The sequence below is a fragment of the Mercurialis annua genome, linkage group LG3 (genome assembly GCF_937616625.2).
Source record: "Mercurialis annua linkage group LG3, ddMerAnnu1.2, whole genome shotgun sequence".
Lineage (NCBI taxonomy): Eukaryota > Viridiplantae > Streptophyta > Magnoliopsida > Malpighiales > Euphorbiaceae > Mercurialis > Mercurialis annua.
In genome coordinates, this window is record NC_065572.1 from 74,121,950 (window position 1) to 74,132,132 (window position 10,183).

The following is a 10,183-nucleotide window of genomic DNA, read 5'->3' on the forward strand; positions in this document are numbered from 1 at the left end:
CTTACAGAACATGTAAAATATAATTCGTAAAGACATATAAACAAGCATAAAAGTAAGATTAATAATTGACTTCATTAAATATTCAAACATTTCAGAACGTTTAGAAAAAAATTACATTAACATCCATCTTCACCAAAATTAACCCTGAACAAGAACAAAAACAAGAACAAAAATATCCATCTTCACCAAAATTAACCAAAAAATACATAAACAAGACTACATAAACAGGTCATCCTCTTAAGCAAGCTCCGGTGCGCGATAAACACAAAACTCCATCTTGATCATACCGTCAGCAAAAAATTCGTGGTCACTATCAAGAAGGAACCCTGAAAAAGAACGATAGTAATTGCCGGTGCCTTGAATGTTCTGGGTAGTACTGTGAAACTTGTGACTTGAGTTGGCATTCACTTCAATTTCATAGGGGCAGCATCCAGCTTGTGACGGTGCAAGACAACAGATTGTAAGAATATTCCCATAAGAACACGTTGTGTTGTTCAGAACAAACACAATGTCTGTGTTTTCCTCTTGGAGAATAAAGAAATTATCATTCAGCCGAACAGAAACAGGGAATTTACGACCAAAAACAAACGGCTTCACAAAATCTTTATGCATCACTTTACAGTGAGCATAAATCATTTCAGAGGTTCCCTTAACATTGCAAACTTCAATGGGGCATGAGCACTCTATGAAAGAACAGAACTTTTCGTGGTTGCTCTTTTCGGGGTACCTCACAGTTGCTGGGCATCCATAATTCTTGAACGAGCAACAAACTCTCAAAGAGTCAGCAACATCTTCAAGAATCCGGTTCCTCATTCTTCTGATAGGCAGGGTGCAAGAATGGCACTTCTGAGTCTTCTCCGAGCATGAGTTGCATGTTGCATGCCCATTTTCACACTAAATTTAGTTACAGAAAAAAATACAATTATTAAACAATACAATTACAGAAATAAATAACAGTAAACGGTAAAGATAAATAAATGGGTAAAAACCTGAATAATTGGAGTTGTTAAGGGTTCACAGCATATTGGGCAATCCATGAGTTCCATATTAAGTGAAGACACAACAATATTATCGGACATCTTCTGGTTTTTCTGAGAATAAGAACAATTTGTGTAATCTGAAATGGTTGAATCAGTTGCTGTGGTTGCCTATTTAAATAAGTTACCATCATGACTCTTCAATTTCTTTACATGCCCTTTGTGTTAGTGGTTGTGGTTAACGAAGAGGCTGCATTGGAACAATACAACTGATGGAACGGGTGTAATGAAAGGGTTTCTTGGAAAACCCATTGCTAATCTTTGCCATTAAGTTTTCATTTTTTTGGCGGTTTATTTCTCTGTGAAGTCTAATATAGCCCTTGACATTTCGACCAATTATGAAAGACAGCACCTGAACTTATATTTAATTATGAAAGACAGCACCTGCACTTAAATTATGTAATCAACGACAGTACTGTAATTTAAATTTTTGAATCACACAAAGTTTTCCCAACAAGCAAATTAAATGAGTTTAAGATAATACAAAAAATTATTGGAACGCAGTTTACTAACAACACTGCACAAACACAAGCCATTGTCAATAAACCACATCCAGGTCTCCGTGTTCTCCGTTTTAACCCAGGCATATGCTAAGGGGTACATACAGTCGTTTGGATCAATCCCTGTTGCAGAAAGAAGTTGACCACCGTATTTACCCTTCAACCAGCACCCATCCAGACAGACAATCTGTCTCATCCCATTCACGAAGGCCTGCTTCAACCCATCAAAACATACATACATTCCCTGGAACTTCCCCCTTGCTTCTTTAAACTCCACCGTGCTGCCTGGGTTGGTTCTCAAAACCTCCCTCTTATAGTCATACAGCTTCTCATATTGCCGGTCTTCATCACCCTCCAATTTGTCCAATGCTGCCCTTCTTGCTCTTCTTGCCTGCTGAATGCTTATTGATTGTTTTAGGTCCGTCTGAATCTTCTTCACAAACACTTCAGACTTATATTCAGGATCGTTTCTAAATTCTTCTAAGTACTTGTCGGCGAGGACTGCACTAGTCAGGTGGAAGTTTTTGCTCACTTTAGGACATGTATGGCGCAGATCAAGGGTCTTCACTCGGAATGTGTTGTCATTGGGATCTTTGAGGTGCAGCTTTGAGGCAAACACGTAGAACTTACATTTGCTCTTTGAGTAGCACTTTGCCCTCACCCTTGTTATCTCATTTACAGGGAAGTGCAGTTGGTACCTGTGGTGTATCCCCCACTCACGGCAGGCCTTCTTAAACTGCTCCCTGTCAGTGAACAACATTCCAATAGAGAAAGTTGGACCCTCATGGTCGTGGTCTTCATCAAACACATTAAAATCCTCCCCCCCCTCTTCTTCTGAATCTGAAATAGATCTATTTCCATCAGACTCTACGTACTCTGAATCACCACCCACAGTGTCCTGGTGAATTGTTCTGTCAACACCACCAGACTCAAATTGGGCTTTACCTTTGGGTCTCCCACCAGCCCTGTTCTGCGAAGCACCAATATTCTCTTCGTTCTCTTCATCCTGTTCATTCTCTTCATTCTCTTCAGGCAACTGACCGTTTGACCTCAACTCGGTAGTCAAATCTTCATCACCATCCAAGATGTCATAATCAGGATCCACAATGTACTCATCTAGATCATCATCCCAATCTTCAACTTCAACCCATTCATGTGAATGATGAAGCTCTTCTTCAGTGGGCATCGGTGGCTGGTCTTCACTTTGCCTTTGCGGTATTTCCCTGTTCTGGTCCTCAAATAAACCCTCAAAAGGGGGCTGATGTTGGGTCTGGAAGAAATTGTCGAAGTCCACATCTTGAGTTTGTTGAGTAGGACCCTTATCATGCAGCCCCTCAACCTCATCCATGTGCGGCCCATCGTCAGCCCCCAAATCCTGAGCTTCCTCATGTGGCCCCTGAATTGGAACTTCTTCCTCTTGTGGCCCATGCTGTTCACTAGCCCCAGCCTCAACCCCATTCACTTGCCAATCTTCAGCAGCCCCAGCCTCAGCCTCAGCCAAATCCATAGCCACATCCATATCCTCAGCCTCAGCCCCATCCATAGCCTCAGCCTCAGCCCCATCCATAGCCCCAGCATCAGCTTCAGCCCCATCCACAGCCCCAGCCTCAGCTCCAATAAGTTGGCAATCTTCAGCAGCCCCATCCCCCTTATCATGGCAATCTTCATCAGTCATCTGAACGCTTGCCTCTTCATTTGCCCGCTCACCAGCAACCTCATCATTCCCAGTGTCAGTTTGTCCCAAAAAATCTGCCCCTTCATTCCCCTGAGCCTGCGTATTTCCCTGGACCATAGAAGCCCCTTCACTTACATATTCACTTACATATGGACTCATCCATGACCCCCCACTTTCTGAAGGACCTTCACCAACAGCCTTGGTACCCAGTGGTTTACTCCCACCAGCCTTGGTAGCCAATGGTTTACCCCTTACTTTTTTCACGGGAGTGGGATACACATAAGCTAAATCTTTGGGATTTGGTATCTCCTCAATTACAACATGTGGGGGCGAGGGGGGCGGAGGGACTAAAGCCTCAATGTCTTTAACGGTCAGTTTCCTAACATAGACATCCACTTCTCCGTCCCTCTTCCCAGCACTTGCCATTTCCATAGCATCATCGTCGTGATTTATCGGTCTAATCCAATCATGAAATTCCTTGTCTTTTTCTTTCCAGTAATAATCAACTAAGCCCTCAACTTTTTCTCTTTTCATCCATCTATCTAATTTCTTCATAGTCATACCAGACACAGAATAAACGCCGGTGGACACTTCCCCATCATGGTAACCCCATTCCCCCAATGACCCATTAATGTGAAGGTTGATTTGAAAAAATTCAAAACCTGGTGACACTGCAAACAGACAAATATTTAAACACACCAACAACCATCAAGCAACACAAAAATAATAGTAAATGCCAACCAACAGAAACGTGAAAACAATAAACAACTCGTACAAAGATTAAACAAATCAAACCAACTAGTGGTCCTACAGCAGTAAACAAACATAAAGCAACTTGTAGTCCTATGTCCAAAAGCGGCTAATAAATCAAAGCATAGAATAACAAACATTTACAGAAACCAAAGTACTATGTGGTCCTACATACCTTCCACCACTTCGTCACTATCGCTCTCATCCATTAAACCCCATCCAGCAGTTCCAGGTGGTCCCGTTCGTTCTCTTTCCTTTGATTTTCCTTTTCCTTTCTTTCTCATTTTTGTAATTCTTTCACTATAAAAACCTGTCACACAGAGAGCGTAAATACACCACGTTAATCAAACCCTAAACCACATGAACCAGATAACAAGAGTAAAAATCAATCTTTCTCACTCTAAATTTATGTTTTGTTCCTTCGTTATTTTTTCTTCTTCACAATGCAAAAACACAGAAAGCACGGAAGATGAACAGGCAATCGACGAGACAATGGCGGTGTGAAAATGAGAGTTTCAGAAGAAAAAAGGGAAGAGAATGAGTTTCAGAAGAAAAAAGGGAAGAGAAGAGAAGGATGAAAGAGTATGTCAGAAAGAAGATGAAAGAGAGATAAAAGTTACCGAGCGGTTAATTTTTTTTTTGATTTTAAAATTTGAAAAGTCAACCGGCATGTCAGAGAGAGGGACTGTTGCAACTGACAGAGGACAGGTCACGTGGGTCGACAGGTGGCGAGGAAAACGCATGCAAACGATTAAATCGTTGGCGGCGCCGCGATTTTGTGTTTTTTTTTTTCAGAAGGGCCGTGAATGGCGCCGCCATAAAGGTCAGGGGGTTTAGTGAAGTTTTTGAAAGGTGAGGGGGTTTAGGGAAGCTTAGTGCAAAGGTCGAGGACCGTCCATGATTATTAGCCCTTAAAGGCAGATAAAAGGCAAATTAAGCTAACCACTGGGCTAATATAGCTATTCATTAGTTGCTTTTACAATAATTTATATATTTCAGCCCTGGCTGAAGCCTACCCAAGCCAAAGGGTAGTTCCGCCACTGTCTGTTCGTCACGATTCTTGCATTTTTGGCACCTTCATGCATGATTTTTGCATATATAATGCTGGTTCTTCAATTCTTTTTCTTTATGCTCTCATTGATATCTCATTTTTTTTTTACAAAAACTGAAGCAGAAACAAGAAGAAACCACAGATCGTCAAAGGTTAGTTTCTTTTAATTTTTGATGAGCTGGGTAGCACGAACACAGACACGGTGGAACTGTGTTATTTTAAGAATTCTTATGTTAAAAATAAAATTTCTTGTCTGAATGTTAAGTTTTCGACACGTTTTTGAAACGGGAAAATAAAGTGTTCGTGCTACCTAGTTGATGAGTTACTTGAATCGTTCTTTTTGTAAAAGTATGGCATGCATGTATTTTCTTTTTCTTCTTTATTTACAACTGTGTCTGCCTTGTGCTTCTGTTACATTTGTTGCTTCTATTATTCCAAATGGAGGACTCTGTAGGGTATTGTGTCCTGCAGAGAGTCCCCTTTCAGCACGTTATATACATAGTTACATACCCTACATGCTCATCAATATCAGATCTTCTATAAAAATTTAATTTTATAATATACTTCTTTTATTTAATCAAATAAACTCTACAATTATTACCTTCTTAGGAAGCTGAAGCTAGCTGTGTGTGCCCACTGCAATGGAAACTAACACTGGCTCTTCTAACAAATCTTCAGGTACTATTTTTTTTAAATAAAAAAAAATTAATGTTACACATATAATTTAGTTTCAATGATGGTGAATTAGTAGGTAGCATAGACACTTCATTCAATTAACGTGTCCCGTTTTGAAAGCGTTTCAGACACTTAACCGTTTCGGGCACTTGTCGTTTTGGACACGAAACTCACATTTTACATAAAAAATCTTAAAATAACACTGTTTGTCCAAAATTTCCCGTGTCCGTGCTACCTAGATGAATTACAGTACAATTTGCCGCGTCTTTTTAATAATTTGAGAATTTAATGAAGATTCGAAAATGTAGGCAGGAAAATGTCGGAATTGGAAATGCTACAGAAACAGGTTGATGAGAAGGAGAAAAAGATTGAAGAACTAAAGAGGCAAATAGAATGTGCGAAGGTTCATTTGGAGAAGAGTGAGAGCAAGCAAATCTCTGAGGAGAAAAAGGAACAATTTAAGAAGTTAACTGTGAATTACAACAATTTGAGAGATGATTACTATGCTTTGTTAGCTGAAAAATCCAAGGAATTCTAATCAAAGTTTTGTGTAGTATCTAAAATTAAAATTGTTGAATCAGGACAATTTTAAGATTAATAAATAATTATATCTAAATTTAAAGTTGATTATAGAAGGACAAAAGTTTCGAATTCATTTCCTATGGAATTTATACAATCCTTTTATTTTAAAAATAGATAGTACATATGAGTACATGCTTATTAACGTTTGAACCTTAGGCAAAATAATAATACATTCAAACTACTAGTAATTATTAGTTCTTCAATCAACCAAAACTAATCTGATATTTAGGCTGTTGACTTGGAAGAAACAAACCAAAATGTTGCTCAATTCCAGCATCCTTCAGGTTTTCATCAAACATCGCGAACAAATACGTCTCTATAGCCTCTCCTGACTTCCTCGGGGTCCCTTTCGTTACATGATTAACCAAATTCCTGTAATAAACTCCAGCATTATCCGCTGTCGCGGCATTTCCACCTTCCGAAGGCCACCCGCTTTCCGACACCACAATCCGCAAACCCCCACCGCCGACTTTCTCAAGAGCAGCGTAAACGGAATCCACCAATGCATCAAACAGATTCTGATACTGATATTGATTGTCTGTCACGACAACTCCTGGCGAAGTAAAAAGCGCAAATTCAAGACTGACGTTCGGATCTGTCAAGCTGAAATAAGTGTACACGTTTACAAGAAGTGGTGATCCGTTTGCTGTCAGGAAATCAACGATCGGTTTTATGTATGAATTCGCGTTTGCGGTGAAAATTGTGTTCGATGGAGGAGACGAATTTTCTATCAAAGTTAAGTCGATTGATGTAGAGACTTTGATTTGGCCTTGTAAATTTGCTGATACGATTGCGTTCTGAATGTTCTGCATTGCTGGCAGAACGAATGGAGCGTTTGAATCTCCGGGAGGTACTTCGTTTCCGACAGCAATGTAGCGGATTCTGACATCGGGTGAAAACGCAACGACGTTGCTTTGAACCCAAGTGTTTGCTGCGGAGGCGTCCGCGAGGGATTGAAGCTGGTCGTTTGGGACTCCGAGGATGAGTTCAATGTTTGATCCTCTAAGAGCTTGGAGAGTTGGTTGATCTGGATCATAAATTCTTATTCTTTTTATGTTGTTTGCTTGAACAAGAGATATAACTTCTGTCTCAGAAGGTAAGTTGTTGCCGTTTTTTCCGTAACATGCGCCTATAGATTGCGCATCTGCAACAAAAATGATCCAATAAACTAATGAAGTACGGAAACAGAAATGCTGAAACAGAAAACATAAAAACACAGCGAAATAACTTGTTGTACAAGATAACTCATAAATACAAGGTTCAAGAGTATAAAAGCGTTTCCGAATCAATAAAAGAAACACGAAAAACATAGGATTCGGAAAATTATTTCCGAGTTTTAATATAATTATACGAACATGAACCGACTCAGCATATGATAAAGTTACCTATTGCTCCAAGCAGATGAATGAGAAGTCCAAGAAATAGAAAGAGAGGAGCCATTGAAAGTGTTTGATATGAAATTTTCTGAATTGCTGAGTCTCCATATATAGAAGAAATGAAACTGAATTAGCATTCATGGAACTGACTGTTGATCTGTGCCCAGTCAATACGCAGAAATTAATGAATTAAATCAGTAGATATTCATCAATTGGTGTAATACTTTTCTACAAGTTTTGGCTCTATTTTCATATTTTCTATCTTGAAAATTCTCAAGTTCATGGCTTGTAAACGAGAAATACTTGTGTGAACCAAGTTCACCACGTAGGATTGTGAACCATCCATTTATCGTATGACACGTGGCGTAATTAATATGAACAACCAATCATTTAATGGCCTATTAATTAGAGGTTTTTTTATTTAAAACATAAGACTATTAAATGATTGGTTGTTCATATTAATTACGCCACGTGTCACACGATAAATGGATGGTTCACAATTCTACATGGTGAACTAGTAAACATCTAATGTAAGAGTCCAAGAATTTAAGAATTACAACAGTTAATCTAAACCTATTTCGTGCAATGTGGGTTAGAATAATTGGTAAGATTGACTTAGATTCAGCTGGCAAGACTGCTACGACTCTTTGTCAACAAGTCAAGAGGTTAAAAAACTGACTTTAAACTGTGATGTGTCAAGAAAATAATAGGACTTTCTTTCAGTTAGGGATGGTTCAGTTTAGTTCGGTTTAGTTTGATAAAATTTAAAACGGAACTATATTTTCAAAAATAACATAATACTAAATATTTATGTAAAATGTCAATTTGGTTAATTGAAATTTATTATTGTATTAATTTGATTCGGTTTAGTGTGTTTAATATATATATATATATAGTATAGATATATATATATATATATAAAACTTATTTGGTAATTAAATTAATATAATTTAATTTATACATGTATACATTTATATGTATTATCGGCATATCTATATATAAATATAAAAATTTATATTTACATATAAATTTTTAATATTACTAAATTAATTATACAAGCACACATATCATATATATTGATTAAAAAGTACTAATTTAAGTTTGATTCTCCGGTTGTTTAGGGTAAATAATGATAAAAAAAACAGACCAAATTTATAAATTACACTTTATAATTATTCACAATCAAATAATTATTTTTAACTATTTTAACCAAATTTGTTTTGAACATAGCTATTTTAAAATCAAAATAATTTAAATTTAATTTAGTTCAGATTAATGGTTTAGTATGATGTTTGTTCAGCCCTCCAAGAAAGTGGAAATTTCAATGGGCTGGGCTTCATACGAGAAATTCAACTTCAATCTGAAAATATTTGGAGTTTGTAACTAAGTTTAAACTAGCCCAATAAGTCTAGTGTTTTTTTTGGGAAATAACTGCTATTAGTTTCATACTAGAATTATATCAAATTAATCCACTTTCTTAACTATTAGTATTAAATTTTTTGTTATTCCTAGACAGTGATCAAATCTGTTATTTTCTTTATCAGTTAATTCTATCAGTTTTTTTGATGAATATTAATTCTATCAGTTAATTTAATTAAAAAATAATTGTGATAACTAAAATTAAATTTGAGACCCAAATTTATTTTTCTTTTTAAGAAAATTACAAACTCATAAATATTGTAAATAACTTTACATTTGATTCATTGTAACTATTTTTAAAATTTAGCTGAAATTCAATGGTTGCAGTGGTCCACGTCAAATTCGAAACCTCGATACGTAGTAAAAGATGTTTATCTGTTAAACTTGTATTATTTACGAGTTCTAAATTCTAATAGCACATACATGAATTTTTTTAATATAATATATATTATATGATATAATCATATATATGCAATAATTATTTTATTTTCATTTATATTAAATTGATAGCAAATACATACTATATCTATTAAAAATAATTTAACATTTCTTTTCATTTTAAATGACAATCTAATAATTATCTAATTAATAAAAAAAATCCATTAATTATTCTAAGTTGTGCATATATTTAGTATCCTAGTTAACTCCACTTTATTTACAGAAGTTTGGATTTTTTTGTTAAATCATTTATAGATTTAAAATAGATAATGTTCTAAAAATAAATTTTTAAAAAGCAGATAGTAACAAACATTAAGTTTTCCATATTTGTTTTTTTATACTAAAAGAAATTTCAGATGTTTTTTTTTCGAAGTTTGTCATTAGAAAAGGTGAAAAAAGTTACGTTGGATGGTCCAAAATAATTGTAACGGCTAAAAGTTATAAGGAAAATAAAATTTTAAAACTAAAAAAATAAAAGAAAATTTGAAAAAGAACAAAAGAAAATTGAACACTTGAGAAAGGGAAAAAGAGAACCGTCACTGAAAGTAGCTCGTGAAACAGTGACGCATTTCTATAATTTTATCCCTTATCTTTCTCTTTCACTACTTCCTTCTAAATAAAGCAACACATTAATCTTTATTTTCTATTTATTATCAACTTAAGTATAGTTTTCCCCCTAA

General features: G+C 36.1%; 3 protein-coding genes across 3 annotated transcripts; all 3 read right to left on the reverse strand.

Moving 5' to 3' along the window:
- Positions 1 to 65: 65 nt before the first annotated feature.
- On the reverse strand, positions 66 to 1,558 carry LOC126674171 (E3 ubiquitin-protein ligase SINA-like 10). The gene is made up of 2 exons (XM_050368575.2): positions 990 to 1,558; positions 66 to 894 (listed from the first exon to the last, which is right to left on the reverse strand). The coding sequence occupies exons 1-2, from the start codon at positions 1,077 to 1,079 to the stop codon at positions 238 to 240; spliced, it is 747 nt and encodes a 248-aa protein (XP_050224532.1). The 5' UTR covers positions 1,080 to 1,558; the 3' UTR covers positions 66 to 237.
- Positions 1,216 to 4,866, reverse strand: LOC126672998 (uncharacterized). The gene is made up of 4 exons (XM_050366950.2): positions 4,362 to 4,866; positions 4,138 to 4,272; positions 1,551 to 3,883; positions 1,216 to 1,389 (listed from the first exon to the last, which is right to left on the reverse strand). The coding sequence occupies exons 2-4, from the start codon at positions 4,244 to 4,246 to the stop codon at positions 1,216 to 1,218; spliced, it is 2,616 nt and encodes an 871-aa protein (XP_050222907.1). The 5' UTR covers positions 4,247 to 4,272; positions 4,362 to 4,866.
- Positions 4,867 to 6,332: 1,466 nt separating this feature from the next.
- Positions 6,333 to 7,992, reverse strand: LOC126674170 (glucan endo-1,3-beta-glucosidase-like). The gene is made up of 3 exons (XM_050368574.2): positions 7,871 to 7,992; positions 7,656 to 7,771; positions 6,333 to 7,414 (listed from the first exon to the last, which is right to left on the reverse strand). Exons 1-3 carry the CDS (start codon positions 7,990 to 7,992, stop codon positions 6,474 to 6,476), a joined length of 1,179 nt encoding a protein of 392 aa, XP_050224531.2. The 3' UTR covers positions 6,333 to 6,473.
- Between the last annotated feature and the right edge of the window lie 2,191 nt (positions 7,993 to 10,183).